The 18,219-nt window shown below is 48.8% G+C and overlaps 1 protein-coding gene across 1 annotated transcript in view; it reads right to left on the bottom strand.

The window, feature by feature from the left end:
* The window catches only part of PACS1 (phosphofurin acidic cluster sorting protein 1), a 143,485-nt gene that overhangs the window by 2,974 nt on the left and 122,292 nt on the right, over nt 1-18,219 (bottom strand). Inside the window, exons 9-22 of the mRNA XM_027579406.2 lie at nt 17,988-18,148; nt 17,530-17,623; nt 12,328-12,408; nt 10,639-10,754; nt 10,322-10,457; nt 9,014-9,118; nt 8,194-8,300; nt 7,313-7,467; nt 7,066-7,176; nt 6,179-6,281; nt 5,686-5,728; nt 3,437-3,479; nt 3,028-3,163; nt 242-468 (exon numbers count right to left, since the gene is read on the bottom strand). Coding sequence (XP_027435207.1) covers nt 242-468; nt 3,028-3,163; nt 3,437-3,479; nt 5,686-5,728; nt 6,179-6,281; nt 7,066-7,176; nt 7,313-7,467; nt 8,194-8,300; nt 9,014-9,118; nt 10,322-10,457; nt 10,639-10,754; nt 12,328-12,408; nt 17,530-17,623; nt 17,988-18,148 — 1,618 coding nt within the window. The remainder of the gene's footprint in view (nt 1-241; nt 469-3,027; nt 3,164-3,436; nt 3,480-5,685; nt 5,729-6,178; nt 6,282-7,065; nt 7,177-7,312; nt 7,468-8,193; nt 8,301-9,013; nt 9,119-10,321; nt 10,458-10,638; nt 10,755-12,327; nt 12,409-17,529; nt 17,624-17,987; nt 18,149-18,219) is intronic.

Below are 18,219 nucleotides of genomic sequence, written 5' to 3'. Positions count from 1 at the left end.
GATGTTCAGCAGGCAGGGACTGATTACTCACTGGGGACATCTGTTTCCTTGGTTACAGAAGGACTGGCCTCATCTCACAAGGTGAGCTAGGACCCTTGCAGAACCCTGGGCTGGACCACATGATATATGTGCTGCTTTGCTCTCATACAAAGGTCTCCCAGAGCAGATTCTGTCCCAGACCCTGAGAGGAGACGGTGAACCCTAGTGGCCCCGATCGTCCCTGGCCTCAGATGTCACCTACCTTTCTTGTTCTTCTCTTTGGTGACCACAGTCATTGCCATGGTGCCGGAGAGCTGGGCCTCCCCACCATGGGGAAGGCGGGAAACCTGCACTGAGCGGAAGACGCTCTTGAGGGTGTTCTTGGAGCTGGCATCCCTCTTGTCACCTTCCCTCCTCCGCTCACCAGGGTGGCCCAGCCAGTAGTCCACCTGGAGGCCAATCACGTCCCCATATGGGCTGTTGGGGCTCCTGAGGAAGGGGAACAGTAATGGAGAGTAGGCTCTGCCCTCAGTTCCCAAATACATGGCCAGACTGGGGGGCCTGGAAGGGACCGCCAGGCTCTGGGACGGGTGAGGGGAGGTGGCAGGCTAAGTGGTTTTGAGTTCCCTCCAGGCTCACAGAATTGGTTTGTGTGGGAAGGGAGAGACAGGCTGATCGGAAGACAAAGCCAAGAGAGGGTAAAGACCTGAGGCACTGTGAGGGAACCGAATACAAAGTCACAGGGGGATGAGGGAAGCAGAGAGGAAGGAGGCTTTATGAAGAAAGTGTGCACGCATATACACACTCATGCACACATGCGCATGCACACACCCAGCAAGCAGAGCCCAGGCAAAACCCAGCCAAGGGCTGGAGAGATTAAGTAGGGCAGAGGCGCAAGCACCTCGGACGGCTCCACAGCAGCCCCAGGAGGGAGAGCTGATGGCTGCTGACCTGCGGCTTTCTCTTATTTATGGCACTTCTAGCTCAGGGATAATTTTAGCTCCGAGGGGAAAAAGGGCTGATGTTTTCTTGAAAGGAGGTGTCAGACACAATAGGTACACAGACTACAAAAGTCATCTGACATTTCTCTTTCTGCCTGGTTCCAGTGGTTCCATTAAAAAACAGCTTAAATGGGATGGGAAAGGAGGTCAAGGTAAGGGCTGGTCCCCAAGCCCTCTGGGAAGTCTGGAACCATGAAGCATTACCGGCCGTATGGGCTTTCCTCCTTTCCTGAACCGTCCCTTCCGTAAATCAGTAGAGACTATGAAGGGAAATGAAAAGCGGAGGAGGGGAGGACAGGGTGAGGGAGGGATCCGAGGTGCAGCGGAGGCTTCTTGCCATCTAAGAACATTCATGTTCTTCAGGGACCATGTGACCCTGTCATTGGTGTTTCTTTAAAAACCACCGGCCAGTGCCTACCTTCTCTGCTGCTGAGGACCTTCCCCTCAATCCCCTGCCGGCACTTTCCTCACCTCATGGCTGGCTCCCTCGGGCCCCCTCTGGGAGCACTCTGCTCCACCCTCCCTGTCAGCAGCTCCTGCTCAGGCCTGGCATGAGAGCTGCCTCCTGAGAGGCCACCGTGACCACCTGGTCTAAACTCTGGATACTTGAGACCCTAAAGAAATTCTTTCCCCTTTCAGAACCATCCCTCTGTTAATTTTTCATAGTGCTTGCTGCAACTTACACAGTTTGAATTTTTTGCTGCTCTGGCGTTGCCAGGGCCCAGGAGCCTGAGCTCCGGGACCAGGACGAGCCTTTCTTATTTGCTGCTACAGCTGCAGTGCCTCAAATGGCCACGGTGCTGACAGACAGACTGCGTGCATGAAAGGCGGCAGCAGCTCCCTTGTGCCAGGGACCAACAACACACACTCTTACTGAAGCCTCACAAAACTCTGACATGGCTATTTCACTCTACTCCCGGAGTCGGAAATGAAGCTTAGTAACCTGTCCAAGTGACAAAGGTTCTTTGCTGGACTAAACTTTAGAAACTTTAGTTTGGCTCCTAAACCTTTACATAGGCCCATTTCTGTACTTCCTTGTAAAAGCCATTTTTAGCAAGAATCTTGCTCAGACAGCAAGAATCCCCACCCTCCCTATCTGATCACCTGGTCAGGCTCCTCATCCCCCGCCACCCCCCAGGAGATGTCTGACACCCTGACTTGTCTCAGCAAGAATCCTGTTAGGACTGCTTAGAACCCCCCTTACCCCTGACGTTTCCTCTTAGGAATTTTCCATCCATACCCGCTCCCAGGGTAGAAATCCCCACTTGTTCAGGCTGTGTTTGGAATTGAGCCACCCAACCTGCAAAATACATGGCAGGGCTCCCTACACCTGTCTTGATGGTCACGCCCTGATGTGGTCTCCCTTACTGTGCCTTTTTTTTTTTTTTTAAGATTTTATTTATTTATTCGGGGGGGGGGGGGATGTGCAAGAGGGAGGAGGGGCATTAAGAGAGGAAGAGAGATAATCCCAAGCTGATTCTGTGCTGAGTGTGGATCCTGACATGGGGCTCGATCCCACGACCCTGAGATCATGACCTGAGCTGAAATCAAGAGTCAAATGCTTAACCAAATGAGTCACCCAGCCGCCCCTCCCTCACTGTGCTTTAACAAGTGTCACTGAGTAATTAATTCTTGAACACAAGCTAATATAGTGGACCTAACACAAAACCATGATTCAAACCCAGGTGTGTGGGACTCCCATGGCCACAGTCCACCAAGCTGGGCAGTCCCCCAGCAAAACCCCTGCACAGCCCTTTACAGGCTGCAAAGGGCCTCTCTGCCCTTTGTCTCATTCAACCCTTTTACCCCAGGAGACAGATGGGGAAGAAAGTATCCTGCATTGTACAGAGTGGTTCCACTTGCCTGGCTAGTGACCGAAGTCTCTGAATTCGAACTCCAAAGTTCTTGCCACTATCCTGCCTTCTACACTCAGTATGCCATCACTGTTATGCAGTGCTGCAGGCAGGTGGGGGGTGGGGAAGTCAGTCAGGTTCCTGGGCCCTGATGGAGGGGTTTGGCAGGAGAGGAATGGGCAAGAGCCCCTTACCCCACAACGGCGAGGGCACTGCTCATGGATGGGGACGAAGGAGGGGTGGCTGTGGTATCTCGGCTCAGGCCTGAGCTGGAAGGCGGTGATGTGGAGGGCACTGTAAGGCTGACCACCGGTGAGTCATCCCCATCGCCTGTCAGGGGGACAAACACAGTTGGCCAGAGGAAGCCACCCCTGAACAGTTGGTGACAAGGGGTCGAGGGCTCTTCTGTCTCAGCTGCTGCTAAGCCTTAGACACCTCCCCACTGCCCCCTGCCACCGCTTCACCTGGGAAGTGAGGGTGCCCAAACTCTGACTTAACCTTAGGACACCCAAAGTCTTCACCTTCTGACCTGATGGACTAGAGAGGAGGCCGAGAAGGCATCAATCACCTCACTTCCCAGGAGCACAAGGGCCCCAGGCTCACCTGCAGTGGAAGGAGAGTCTTCAACCAGACCCACCTTCACCACCTGGGAGAAAGAAGAGATGTTGCATTAGGTCCTCTCACTAAAGCTGGACACATTTTGATCCAGTTGGAAGCAGGTGATTAGACACAACAGCCATTACTATATATTATTTGATCAGAAGCTTTAAAAAATCTTTGCAAATCCAGAGCAGCCCAGATCTGATCTTTAAAATATGTAAAAAAGCCCAGTTCCAAACAATGAGGTGGGGGCACATGAGACCTCATGGCTCATCTCTGGGGAGGGCAAAGCCACCTTGAAGGCAGGACCCATTTCAGTATTCTGATTGCATTTCTTCTAAGACCACATGGGTAGGAGACCATCTTCCCACGTCAGAGAAGTGACGAGACACTGTGAGAAAGCTTGGTAAGGCAGCATGTTGCAGGCGGGAGCTCTCTGAATGTCTGACTGTGTGAAACCAAGCAAGGGAACGTGCTGATGTGCTGATACCAGCTTCCTCTTTTCCAGACTTGCTGGAATCTGGGAGAATATGGATAAGACGGTGATCCCGGGCACCCCTGCCCCTTCCCTACCTCAACGCAGTGTACTGATTTCAGCTTCCCAAAGAATTTTAGATTTCTCATAGAGAATTCTGGGAAGGAGAGAGGGGGCCGTCCAGTAGCCAGCAAAGGCATAGCTAGAAACAGACTATTTGAATGTCACAGCTGTGGCTTGAAGTGACAGGTAAATCCTGGTGAAGTAGCAGGCCCACAGCCTGGCACCTGGCAGAAGTGCTAGGGGGTGCTGTGAGGTCATGGAAACTGGACCCCAGGGACTGACGGGGAGTAGAGATCACGTGCAGATGGTCCCCTCAAGGGCTGCTCAGAACACAGTGCTGCTATTCACTGAGGTTTGTCCCAAATTCTCTATGCATCCTTATTTTAGTTCCCAGAAAGTAACACACTGACACTCTCAACTTCCTGGATACAATTCCCCTTGCTCCCCTGGCATTATATGAGGCTGCCAGTTCCTTTGTTTGTTTCAATTTAAAATTTTTTTTATATTTCTCTGTCGTCTGTGAGGCTAGAGTGGGCAGCAACCTACAGCTCCATGAAGATGCAAATCAAGTCATCAGCCTGGGCTATAGGCCATGGTCTACAGCCTCCAACATGGCTTACTGGAGTAGCCCCAGTGGCTAACAGGGACTGAGTGGACCGTTCAGACAGGAGGCTTTAGCAAGGCACAAGAAGGGGCAACCGAATTTCTCCAGGCTCAGGGATCTCCCACGATCACTCAAGACCATCCAGAACCTGGGTTAGGCATAGAATAGGCCCTTCGTCTGCATATGCCTCCTACCCACAGCTAGGAGATTACAGGAAAAAATACAAGCTGATTTGGAAGGGAAATTCGATTGTCTCATACATGGAAATCTGAAACTTCAGCCATGCTTTTGTGGTGTGCTTTGGCCCCACAGGATATCAGCTCTGTCACCTCTGGGGTCCCTCTCTTGGTTGGCCTCTGCCTTATGGCTCAGCTACTGCCAAATGAAAAGCCAGTACCACCTGACATCAGAGCTATCCAAGAGGTTTCCCTTTTATTTCCAAAATCAACTCATCTAGAGATTCTCCTTTGACTAAATAGGAGGGGAAAGAAGGGACCTTCGTTTCAATGGTACATCTGACCCTGAAGACGGAAATACCTACTTCTTGGACTTCTCTTCGGAGTATCATCTATCATTATTTCATTTCTGAGGCGGCTTTCTTTTCCCTGGAGCCCGTAGAAGCTATGCTCTGCACATCACTCCCTAGGCTGAGGCACTAGGTTCAGGGCTTGGTGTAATAAATACGAGATACCAGTGATGATCTGGGGATAGCCCATGATTCAGGAAAGGAGGACACTGAAAGGAACAGCTCAGTGCATATCCCAGCCCAGGGTTTCTTGACCTGAGCACTACTGACATTGGGGCCAGATTAATCTGTTGTAGGGGCTGTCCTGTGCACTGTAGGAAGTTTAGCAGCATCCCTGGTCTCTAACCACTAGATGCCAGTAGAACCCCAACTTCAGCTGTGACAACCAAAAATGTCTGCAGATATTGCCAGATGTCCCCTGGTGGGCAAAACCGCTTCTGGATGAGAACCACTGTCTAGATGAATCTTTTGTGTGTGTGTGTGTGCGTGTGCGTGCGTGTGCACGCGCACGCACGCATGAGGGTGGGGAGGGACAGGAAGGCCAGAATGGGTCGGGTACAGAGGAGTGGGGAGTCAGTACTCACACCAATGAAGGGGATAAACTTCTGGTAGGAGTCTTCATCAGGGCTGTTGGGAGAGAAAGGAAAGCCTTACAATTAGTGGGTGATACCGCATGGAGAGCTGTGGATACAAGCTTTTCATATTTTACTGTGGTGTCAAGGGGGTCCAGACACTACATGATACTTTCCATCACGTCTCAGGATGGCACAAGGAGCCACAGATGGAGGCAAAAGACCCGATTCTGCATGCTACACCACGCATGAATGTCAGCCCCTAGGATGGACTTCTCTCATACTACGGGGGAATCCATTTGGGTGGGGAGGCCCAGGACAAGGAAGAGAATGCCTGGATGGGAGGCAGTAAAAACTCTTGTCTCTTTCTGTTCCTCATATTCTCTTGGGTGCCTACAAAGGGAAAGGGGTGAGGGAGAGGGAAAATATGGAAAAGCAAAGGAAACTCAAGATTTATTTAGCCCACTCAACCTATTTCCAAGAAATCCCTTGAAGTCAAACTTACAACTTATGTCTGCAGGTCAGCATGGCTTCAGCCACAGGGAGCTGGTGTGTCACACCTGCCCCATTGACATACTGCATGACTCGCCCTACCACGTCCAGTTGCTCTGCAGAAAAGACAAAAGACAAAAAAACTACCAACTTATTTCAGCAGGTAAACCTGAGAACCCTCTTAAAGAGACCACCTTTCTTGAGACTGATCAGAAGACCCTAGGAGTTGCAGTAGAGAAAGGGTTCTAAAGATTCTTTGGTTTTGAATATAAGAAATGATGAACCAAAGAGCTATTCTCTCCCTTCCAATCTCTGCAGTTCCTCAGAGTTCTGCTCTTTCCTAGGCTGATCATGCTCCCACATCACATCTGTTTTGCTCAAACCAATCTCGTAATGTAGAGGAACCCCTCTACTCCACCAATCTCTGCCCATCACTTCCTTCAAGGTCTGATGATGCATTTACTACTCCTCAGCATTGCAGAGCTCAAGTTCACTCTAAGCCCTGCCACTTTTACTCTGTATTTCAGAGAAAAGACATGGTCGGCACAGTGTTATTCCCTCATCAACAGATTGCTTAGTAACTATTCTCAGTTTCTTATATTTGAGTTCTACAACTAGAAATGTCCTCCTTCCCACCTCCTCATGACCCTCCTCATTTCTAGATGTATAGGAGCAGAACAAACAGCACAGACTAAAAATATCCAGAGTGAAGAAGGACTGTACATAATGGGCCTCCTCCTAATAAATACTTACTGAAAAACTAAATATGCAAAGGGATTGGGAGTGGTAGAGCCATAGGGAAGAAAAGAACTATGCTCTTCTGGCCTTCTCCTCTGGCCAAGACTGGCTCTCCATGAACCAGGTGGCATCTTGCCTCAATCCCTTGCAAAGGGCCATTACCTGACATGGGGGGCTCCGAGCGACTGAAGAGATCTCTCCAGCCAGAATCAAGGAAGGTACTGCTGTATCTACTGTCGACTGAGCCCAAGTATTTGGCCACAGGGTGAGAACCTGGTGGATGGAAACCACAGAAGGTGAACTGGTTAAGGGACAGAATAATGGCCTGGCCTTTGGTCTCCCTAACTGTCCCTTCCTAGGGCCCAGCCCCAACATGCTGCTCCAGGAATGAAATTTGCCCCATCTTTACCGAGGGGAATGATGAGAAAGCGCATGTAGCCAAGCCAGTCCGAGGTCTTGCTGGCCAGAGACTTGACAAAAAACCGGAGGATGGAGCTCAGGTAACTCTGGCCTCCCACTGCTGCCACCTTCACCGGCCTTGGCATGGAGGAGTTGCAGTTGCAGCTGGGGAGCAAGGGAAGAGTCACAACCACATCTGGGAGGTTCTCCAGCATCCTGCTCAGAGGAAGGCCCCAAGCTCTGACTTTACTTGATCTCAACAACCCACAGGGGAAAAACAAGCCAATAAACAAAATAATACAGAGAGAGGCAATAAACTACAGTGCTTTTACAACTAGGAGAGAAATCCAGGATCAAAGAGGGCAGGTAATTGTCTAGAAGGAAGAAAAGAATGAGCTTAGGCTAATGGGAGGCAATATGGCAGTACTGCCAGGGGTCAGCAGTGGGCATGAGCCCAGATGCCCAGAAGGCCCGAAGTCCTCGTTCCCATTGCCAGGGATGCCCGGCCCCTCTAGGGAGGTCATGAGGAGGGCAAGCCCTGACTCTGGATGCCATGCGGCATGGCAGTTAGAGGGGTGAGAGTAAAAGGCCTTTGTAAAACCCTGGTTCTCTCTCCCTGGTCTTCTTCATCATGGGGTTAAGAAGATGTGGCAGGTCAAGGAGAGTCCAGGTGGGGGGAGGCAGGGAGAGCAGGAAAATGACATTTTCACGCCCTGACCTCAGGGGCCAGCAGGGACATCAGAGCACCATGGCCTGCCATGGCCCAACCACACAGCGACCGAGGATTTTTGGTCTGATGAAGCCAGACAGTCCTGTCACTGCTTAGAAGTCAGGGTGGGAGGATGAGGTCAGAGGGAACCCTAAAGGGCAGGAGATAAGTAGAGCCCTTACTAGCGCTGGATACGGGTGAGCAGGGCGGACAGCACGGCCTGGACCTCTACGGTGGAGCAGGTACACACGACAGGCTTCCGCTGGTCCTGGAGCAGCTCTGCCACATACTGGGGGACAGGGATGGAAAGGGCAGGGACACAGGTGAGGCCACGCAGCAGCAACACAACTCCCCCATAGGCACCAAGAGAGCAAGGCCCGGATAGAGTTGCAGGGCCCCGTCCTCTGTCCTTGAGACCGAAGTTGGGCAAAGAAGGTCAGGGTTCTGGCTGCCAGTGAAGAGAAGGTGGGGCTAGACCCCATGCAGACATGCTAACCAGGAAACGTGGGAAGGCTAAGGAATCTTTAGATTCTGATGCTGTCTCTGTAGGATATGTTCCAGGTGGCAGGGCTGCTAGGAAAGAGGGATTCTGGCACCAGGATCTAACTGGTGGACAGCAATGACTGGGAGCCAGAGGGGATTGGCTCTGCCTCTTCTAATTGCCTTCACGGGAACCAGGGGACACCTCTGGCATTTTATAGCACTCCATACCTCTCAAGATACCTTTACTCTGTTATGCTGACAGAAAAACCACACATAACCACCCTGGAAGGAAGGTAGGTTCAGTTGCTTTTCTAGAGATGAGGAAACAGGTACAGAGAGTTAGTGATGTGAGGTCCCACAGGCCAGAAAGTGACAGAAGTGGGACAGGAGCCCAGAGCTATAGGCTGAGTTCAGGGAAGAGGGGCCTGATACATGGGGATCATTTTCCTATTTCTCCATGTCCTGACTCTTGCTCCCCAGAACCTCTCCTCCCCAGCCCTGACATCTTTAATGCTTTACCTGGCCCTGCCAGTCAGCAGTGTTGACAAGGATGACATTTTCTGGGAGGGCGGCATCTGATACCAGGATCTGATTCAGTTGGTCATATACCACCTTTCTTGGAATCTGCAGGGACAGAAGGGCCTGTCAGGCAGTCCTCAGGGAGCTTGAGGGTAGGGCAGGGTGCACTAGGGTAGAGAATCTCTGGAGCAGGGGTATTCAGAGAAAACAGGTACCAGGAATTTCTGGAGGAGACCCAGTACCCACTGCTAGAGCAAGATGGAAAGGGGGAGGATAAAGAGTAAGCAGGGTCCTTGAAGAACACACACTCAGACACCAGGAACCCTGACAGAGGGAGGGTAGATGAAGCTAGAAACGCAGTCAGCATCCCTGAAGGGTAATGATACAGCAGGAAGTACCAGGAGAGGAGGAGGGAGGTAACAGTTAGCAGGTGCTCACAGAAATGAAAATGAGGGCAGTGGGGAGAGAAGCAAGGAGAGCAGCAGTGAGTGCTATGTGGGGAGCCCCACTGTCACAGGGAACAAAAGGTACTTCAGGAACAGTGATTAGCAAGAAGGACGACACCTCGCCCCAGGCACAGGCTATTCTGGTCTCTACCTCATTTTCAGCTCCATAATAGCATCAAACTCAGGAAGCCACATTGGCACAAACTTTCCTCTTGATGATATTTATTAGGTAAATGAACAGGCTTGCTGTTCTCTAGAGGAAGAGTAGTTGTGTGAGCTATGTCAGTTTAGAAAGGTTCCTTCCCCAAGCCCCCGATACCACTGGCCCTCAGAAAAAGGACATAATTCCTGAGGTCCAATTTCTTCTGCTTCTATTCCATCCTGCTCTTAGGTCTTTCAATCAAAATATTTTAACATTGTTGACTTGCCAGCTTGAAATCACTATCACTGGCCCATAGTAGTACTGAAGGTATGAGCCCAGGTGGGAGATGTCCAGTGAGATTTTGATGGTTGCTGTCCTCTAGAACAACTGATTCACCACACAATCTCCAGACTGATGTCTGACGGGGGCAGAGGAGGCAGAACAAACAAGGTGTGGAAATGCCACTTGGGGCTGATGAGGGCTGCAGCGATGCTGGTGTTTCCTGCTCCCTGAAGATCAGCACCAAAGCCAACCCCACGCTAGTAGTAAGTAACACATGGTGGACTTCTCTGATTTAGATCTGTCTTCAAGACTTTTATTCATGGCATTTCAAAATATCCCTCCTTTTCTCTCTACCTAACCACCCAAGGAAGATGACAAAACAGAAATCACGGTCTAAGGATGCTCAGAGGGTCCCAGCCTTGAGAGACCATGGGGTACCTGTGTGCTGTGGCCCAAGTCGGGGGACCGCTCACTGTCAGAGCTGTTGGTTCTCTCACTCAGGGGCTTGGAGAGCTGCCGCTCCTTCAGGGGCGTGCTCCTCTTCTGCCGGGGTGTGTGCACCCCATCCATTTTGCTGCCAGAGATGTGGAAAGGAGGTAGTTAAGTAGCCCCTGTGATCCCAAGGCCATGGCCAGTTCCACTCTCCCCTAGGTCATGAGCCTCTGCTAAGTATGGTCACAGCCTTGTACTATCTGCTTTTTTTTTTTTTTTTAATTCTACCCCATGTTTTAGGATTTTCTTCCAATATTGAGTACCTGGGGGAAGCAGAACCTTGGAGATCTGTTTTGCTGGACTTCATGGGGGTTTTGACCTTCTCTGGCACAACCAGACCCGTGCTCACATCTCCAAACATGTCCTGGTCAGTGATTTCCTGCCATGGAGGAAAGGAAACAGCAAGGGTCACTTCCCTGTCAGTGAGCACCCAGGAGCCTCATGGGTCCTGCCAGGGCCCATCACCATTACAGGGAGAGTCAATCACTCGCTCTTTTTTCCTTGGAAGCACATGGTTCTACAGCTCCTATCTCACCCGACGAGGAAGATGTCTGTTTAATTTAACTGAGTATACCCACTGTGCTGGGTACTGTCTCTTGCTATTCAATCTGTCCTTTGCATTTATAAACTATGTGTCAACGCACAAACCTGACCAATGATCCAGCTTCTTTAGATAGGAAGGAGAATTTTAATCAGAAAGTGACGTGATTGGAATTTCATTTTGAAATGACCACTGTGCAGTAAGAACCAAAGTCGGGAAAGAGTGGAAGCTGGGTTTTTGGATTACTGGTGAACTATAAAGCAGAAGTGGAGAGTTTTTTTTGTATTTTTTGGTTTTTTTTTTAAAGATTTTATTTATTTATTTGAGAGAGAGAATGAGAGAGAGAGAGAAAGGTCAGAGGGAGAAGCAGACTCCCCGCTGAGCAGGGAGCCCGATGTGGGACTCGATCCCGGGACTCCAGGATCATGACCTGAGCTGAAGGCAGTCGCTTAACCAACTGAGCCACCCAGGTGCCCAGAAGTGGAGAGTTTTAAGTTACCCTGCATCAAACCTAACGTTGGGTTATACACCAGATCTTCAATGCATCATTATTTAAACAGGAAACATAAATCTGAAATAATTCTTCCTTAGACTCCATTCAACTACCAGGTCTCACTGTAAGGCTAATGCATAGTACACCCCCAGAGGGTATTTGGTAAGGTTCTCTGCTCCCTCCCACCCCGTGTCTAGTGTCCAGTCCCATTGGATGAACTTCTGCATATTCTGAGAGGCCCAGTTCAGATGTCCCCCTCCAGTAAGAATCACTCTGTCCTTCCCTCAGCCTCCACAGACCCTCTGCACAGGTGTGCACAGCTTGGCTTTCCTCCAGGAGGGTGGCATCTTGATGGCAGAGACCATGATGTTCTCACCTTTGCATCTTCATTGCTCAGCACATGTAGCTGCCCAGTAAATGTGTGTGAGTCAGTGTCTAAACTGGGCACCCCAGGCAATTCATTCCATTTCTCTAGGGCTTGGCCTGCCCTCCTGGGCAGCTCCCATCTCTTAGGGGAAGGACTTGACCAATAATCACGTGGAAATTTAACATGTAGGCTGCCTGCTCACTCTAAGAACAACACTGGAGGAAAGGATGGTTTTTGCGGGGAAGATACTGGTTTGTCATCTCTCAGAAGTAAATAAGGGTGACAGATAGTGAGAAGTTATCTAAATTAGCATTTAATCAGATCTAATTAAAGAACAAAATGTGGACATTTCTGGTTTGCTAATTTGGGGAATGACCTGGTCTCCAGGGAAGGTTACATTCCATGGGTAAGGATTCCAGGAGAAAAGAGAACACGAGACATTCACAAGTCCACAGACAGAGGCAAAATTCCCAGGGTGGTCCTGAAGATCTTTTGGCTTTATTTCTAAAGGTACAATAACTATGTTAAACAGGGGACTGAGCCACACATACCAGAGTGTCTGTTTCAGTCAAGCTGTCATCTTGATTTTTAATCCAAGCAGATTTAACTTTTTCTAGAGCAGCCAATTCCATCTGCAAAAATTATAACAATTAGTCATCACCAATCCAAGTAACTACCACTCTAACGGGTTTACTGGGTCCCTGAGAAGCTTAAAATACTTCCATTTAATTGGAAGACCTCATAAAATCTTTGAAATTTTCATCTTTTAAGGAGTATGTTTTTGTGAAAACTAAGTACCAGAAGGGTCACTTATTTTTGTACTCATTAAATCAATAACACAGTGAGATGCAGAACCCAGCAGTTCTGACTCTCACAAGATGTCACAGGAAAGAGAAGGTCAAAGTTTAGATGGCTTTGTATGGGATCCACAAGGTCTCTGACTCTGGATGCAGTAAATACCTTGCCCAGGAGGGACATATGAGGCTTCTTCTGCTTGTCAGAAGTTGCTGAGAAGAAAGGAGAATCTTATAGTTCAGGTCTTTGACTTTGAGACTAAAGACATCCATGGTAGCCAAATTTATTTTGCTTGGTAGAAACATCTAGAAAATCCTCAAAACAAATGAATATACTAAGCAAAAAGACACCCAATGCTAAGCCATTTAGGTGTGAATTCTCCCTTGTCTCCAACTCTTACTAGCATTTCTCATAAACATTACAAATTTACTTTGTAAATACTGATACATAAAACTAAAATTTTTTTTAAAGATTTTATTTATTTGACAGAGAGAGCACAAGCAGGGAAAGTGGCAGGGAGAGGGAGAAGCAGGCTCCCCGCAGAGCAAGGGAAGCCCGATGTGGGACTCGATCCCAGGACCCCGGGATCATGACCTGAGCCGAAGGCAGTCGCTTAACCAACTGAGCCACCCAGGCACCTCTAAAACTAAATTTTTCATATTTGTAAATATGTGCAGACATCAGTGTCAAAGTCGTGAGAATTTGAGGGTTGTGGGTCTTAGATGTAGGGAAGGTACTGGCCTTAGTGAATCTTTTTGGAAACCAGGGAGTCGGGAAAGATCAAAGATATCCTACTTCATCCCAATTACTCAAAGTCCTTCCTCTGAGTAAATTAAATAGTACTGAGAAATATTGGGCTTATAAGTTCAAGGGGTCACTTGGCAAACTAATGAACAAGCAAAACAAAAGTAGGTCCTTTGTCATATTCTACACCATGGTTTCTCCACCTCAGCCCTGTTGACACTTTGGGCCAGATCCTTCTTTGTGTGGGGGATGTGTCCTGTGTGCAGCAAGATGTTAAACAGCGTCACTGGCCTCTACGCACCAGATGCCAGCAGCAGCATTGTCCCTGCCAGGTGTGACAATCAAAATGTCTCTAGTCACTGCCAGTGCCAAATGTTCCTTGGGAAGGAGGCAAAAATCACCCCTGGTAGAGAACCACTGCCCTAAACCATCTGTAGGATCAACCCAACGTACTTTAACCAGACCTTGTGACCCCAGATCTTGAGATGGTTTGCCTCAGATTACACAGCTAGTTCATTACACATTATCTATACGAATAATCAATGTTAATGGAGTCCAGAATCATGGAAAAGTCCTGGTCAGATTTAAGATGGAGGACGGGGCGCCTGGGTGGCTCAGTCAGTTAAGCGTCCGACTCCTGATCTCGGCTCAGGTCAGATCTTGTCGTGAGACAAAGCCCTGAGTGGAGCTCTGTACTCAGTGGGGAGTCTGCTAGAGATTCTCTCCCTTCCTCCACGCCACCCACCCCCTCGCAGATGCGCTCTTTCTCTCTCCCTCAAATAAATAAATAAATAAATCTTAAAAAAAAAAAAGACTGAAGATGGTTTCACTCAATTTTGAATCTCAGTATGACAAATGAATTAAACACATTTAAAGAGAATGAACTGGGGACAATGACACCATTTTGCTGGAGGGTTTTAAGTAGCATGTCCTATTGTCAAGCCCTTTGATAGGTGCAGAATTGTTTCCATGGTAAAGTTGCAACAACTTTCCCTTGGGTTGGTGTTGGAACCTGCTGAGTATTTACTGACTCTTCTAGATGTTCCAAACAATCCCATTAGAAGTAAACTGCCAATTCTCCAAATTTCTGCTTCCATAAATACAAAGGGCTTTTCTCACCCTTTCTCACCCCGGAACCCTGGGGCACCAGCTGTGCGGCAGCTGTGTCTAATTGTGCAGTACCGGAGGCGGATGCTAGCAGTCCAACGCACTGTGCCTGTCGGGTGGTGCTGGCTGCTGCGGGAGGGGGACATGCTCCTGTGGGGGGCGGGGCAGAGTGCGGTAGTATTTGAGGCTATCATTTTTATGAAGTACTAGTCTCTGACACCATTATTTATAGCGCAGTGGAAATAACTTTTAGCAGCAGGTAGTCTTGGCTGAAAGGCTATATCTCTTGACCTAACTGAAGCACTGTCAGAGCCTATTGTTATCAGCTTGCAAAACCAAATTATGTTGCTACTGTGTGCTCATAGTCTTGGGAATATTTAACAACTGTACTAATTTTTTAAAATAAAATTATTTGAGAGAGAGAGCGAGAGAGAGAGAAGGAGCATGCTCGAGTGAGCGTGGGCAGGGGCAGAGGGGGAGGGAGAGAATCCCAAGCAGACTCCACACTGAGTGCAGAGCCCCATGCGGGGCTCGATCTTATGACCTTGAGATCACGACCTGAGTCGAAAGCTTAACTGAGCCACCCAGATGCCCCAACAACTGTAAAAAATAATTTGTATCAGCAGAAATTCCTTCTGGTTCTAGTGATAAACTGAATCCTCTGAAATTTGGGGAACAAAAAAGATTAAGAAAAACAAAGAACTAAATAACAACACTAGGAAATCACAGAGAGAGAGGATAAAAGTTGGGTAGCACGTACACATCTCACATATGTACAATCTCAGTGTTTTTACCCTAATACATTTGGAAGTTCTCTGTGTAAAAGCACAGCTCACTTTGTCGTTCCCGAAGGGCCTTTCATACTAAAGGATTCCAAACTTCCACGTCCACATCGAGACATATGGGGCTCTTCAAAATAGAAATATCACAGAGAACCAGCAAAGCGAGTTTGAAATCTGGCCAACTGAACAAGGATTTGAAGGACTCACTAAACAGACATCTAGATCCTAACAGTTTCAGGACAGCAGGACTAAAACGGTTCTAACAGACGATAATGAGAAGAGCCACAGCGGCTTCTGCTACCGCATGCTTCCCAAGTGGTAAATCCATCCGCCCATCAATCAAGTGCCACACTAGAGGACTGGCCTGCATTCTCATCGTATCTACAACTGCCTTACAAGGCATGTGCTTTTTTTTTTTTTTTTTTTACATGTACTTTGTAGATGAGGAAACGAAGGTCTGGCAACTGCCCCAGATCACACAGTCAGTGGAATGATGGAGTCAAGATTCAAACTCCGAAGTCTGCCTACAGAGCACGTGCTCTCAACCCAGTCCCACCTTGCCCCAGTTGAATGTTCTGTGTAGACGGGACCCTTAGGCCATCATATTGTAAAGACTGATACTCAATTGACTTTTGAGCTAACTGGGCTGCCATGCCAACTCTAAGACACCTGAGGCTCAGAACATCAGTGGTTTTCCCCTATAAATCATGTTAGTCATGTAACTGAGACTAAAGTTGAACTTGCAGACACGTTCTATCAACCCAGAAATGCCTTCATTAGTATAGAATAATGTATCGATTTAATAACAACGATCCCTAGTGTTTACTGGGTATCATTATTACATGTTAGTGTTATGCTTAATGTTAGTGTTATGTTATGTTAGTGTTATGCTTACATGTTAGTGTTATGCTTAATGTTTTGGGGCACTATGTCAGTTAAAAATTTAACTGCATTTTGTTACAGTATCCTCATTCCACATTCCTAGTACACTATGAAACAGTTCTCCTTCGGCCAGGTCCCAGGTTTCTTTCTAGAAGAGTCATTCCTTATATTTATTTTTAAGATGGAATCTGGTTGTAGGGGCCAACGACCCGTCCATGTGGACACTGACGATTCAGCAGCCCCTGAGAAAGAGCAGCTACAAGCCACATAAACAGTAAGATGAGGCCTCAGTCCCGGATCAGAGTGCAGGCTCTGTAAGCGGCCTGCCAGAGGCTTCTCTGTTGGAAGGATTCTGCTTGTGGACCGCAGTTTTCCATCCCACATTTCCCCACTGATGCCACCTGCTGCCACTGTCCTAGGGCCAGACAGTGGCCACTGTGCCTTAACCAGGAAAAGGGATAAGGTGGGAGGCAGCCCCACCTGGTGGCAGCAAGCAGTAAAGCAGCCCATGCGCGGACTCGAGCTGCCACCGGGTCTGCAGACACCTGGGACAGGCAGCAGCCCTTCCGTAGATACAGTGCTTTTCAGGGGATAGAGGGCCTCACTTGCTTCACATATCCTTTCCTCACAATTAATACCTATCTGCAAGGTGAGTTTTGTACGCCCTCTCTTAGAGTGGAAAGAACAGCAGGACTTAAAGGATTTAGTCTCTTTGATCTACAGAAAAGACACTGGGCTTGCAAGAGCAAAACATAAACTACACTAAAATCATGCCCGGCATCTCCTTCCCTTTAGTTGTAAATGAGGGGAAGAATGGCTTCCCAGGGCCTGATGTAGATACAGCATCAACCCAGGCTCCAACCTCTGATCCACTGCTAGGGAGAGCCTTCCCAAGCAGGGACAGAGCATGGTCCAGGATGATGCTGGGCTCTGGTGGTGCTATAGGAGACAGCAACTCCTTCCTCTTGGTCAACAGGCAAAATGGAAACCTGCCCACTAAATTCCTAATTCTCTGAAAGTACTACCCCCTTCTATGAATAAAGCCTATGTGGTGTCTCTGAATAGACCCTGTGGGCTTCCTGCCCCCTTACATTCTTTCTCTATCTGGAAAGAAGAATTACTTACCACTAGCAAGATGCCATACTCCCAGCTACCACATGACAGATGTTGAGGGACAAATTTAAGGTACTGTGTGTTCTGGGAGGGAAGGCTCCACGTTGTGGCAGGAACTGACCAAAATAGGACACCCAAATAGCCACAGCAATGCCCATAAGAGAACTAAGCTCCCAGCCAGGACTCTGATTAGGATACCCAAGGTTGAAGCAAAATGAGAGTGCTCTTCTGAGGTCACAAGATGAGCCAAGAGCAGAGTGCCCAGAGTATTAAGCCCCAACACTCCCCTGGCCCCTCTCCCCAACCCCCATAGCCACTGGTCTTGCTCACAGGGCTGGTGGTGTCTTTGCCGAGGCTGCCCTTGCTGTTGAGGCTGCCAATCTCCGTCTGTGAGCTGGACTGCGACATCCCCTCAAAGAAGGGCCTGCGGTGAAGAAGCACAGCCAGGGTCAGTGGCCACCAGGGCCCAAAGCAGCAGCTCATGGAGAGCCGGGTAGTGATGGAGTTCAAGAAAGATGGACAACCCGGGCTTGAAGGATGCCCGCTGAGGAAGGACGTGGCAGCGGTGGACAAGCAGGACTGGACCAAAGGGCTCCCGACTATCAGGACTTTTGTCAGCTAGAGGCAAAAACAGTGATCTTTATCCAGACAGCTGGAGATTCAACAAGGGTGAGGAGCCAAGATACCCTGATAATGGAGGGTAAGTGAGGGAGGGGGTCTAGGAGATTGCTTTGGCTTAGAAAGGAGAGATGCAGGGAGACAATTGGTTGAGGAGATTTGGGCCTCACTTGAGCTTGGGCTTTGGAGTACTGAGGATGCTCTCGGTCTCCTCCATCTCAGGGCCGCTGTCGCTGGGATTGTACATCTCCAGACTGTCGTACAGTTCATCCAAGTCCTCTTCCACTTCTCGAATCTGCTCTCGGGATACATGTTCCAGCCCAAAGCCCACCTGTGGGGGGAAAATCTTTGAGTTTGGGGTTACCTCTATTAACAACTATGGTAGATGTGCAACTCTTTCCT

The sequence above is a fragment of the Zalophus californianus genome, chromosome 11 (assembly GCF_009762305.2).
Source record: "Zalophus californianus isolate mZalCal1 chromosome 11, mZalCal1.pri.v2, whole genome shotgun sequence".
NCBI lineage: Eukaryota > Metazoa > Chordata > Mammalia > Carnivora > Otariidae > Zalophus > Zalophus californianus.
This window is presented reverse-complemented; position numbering and strand designations above follow the sequence as displayed.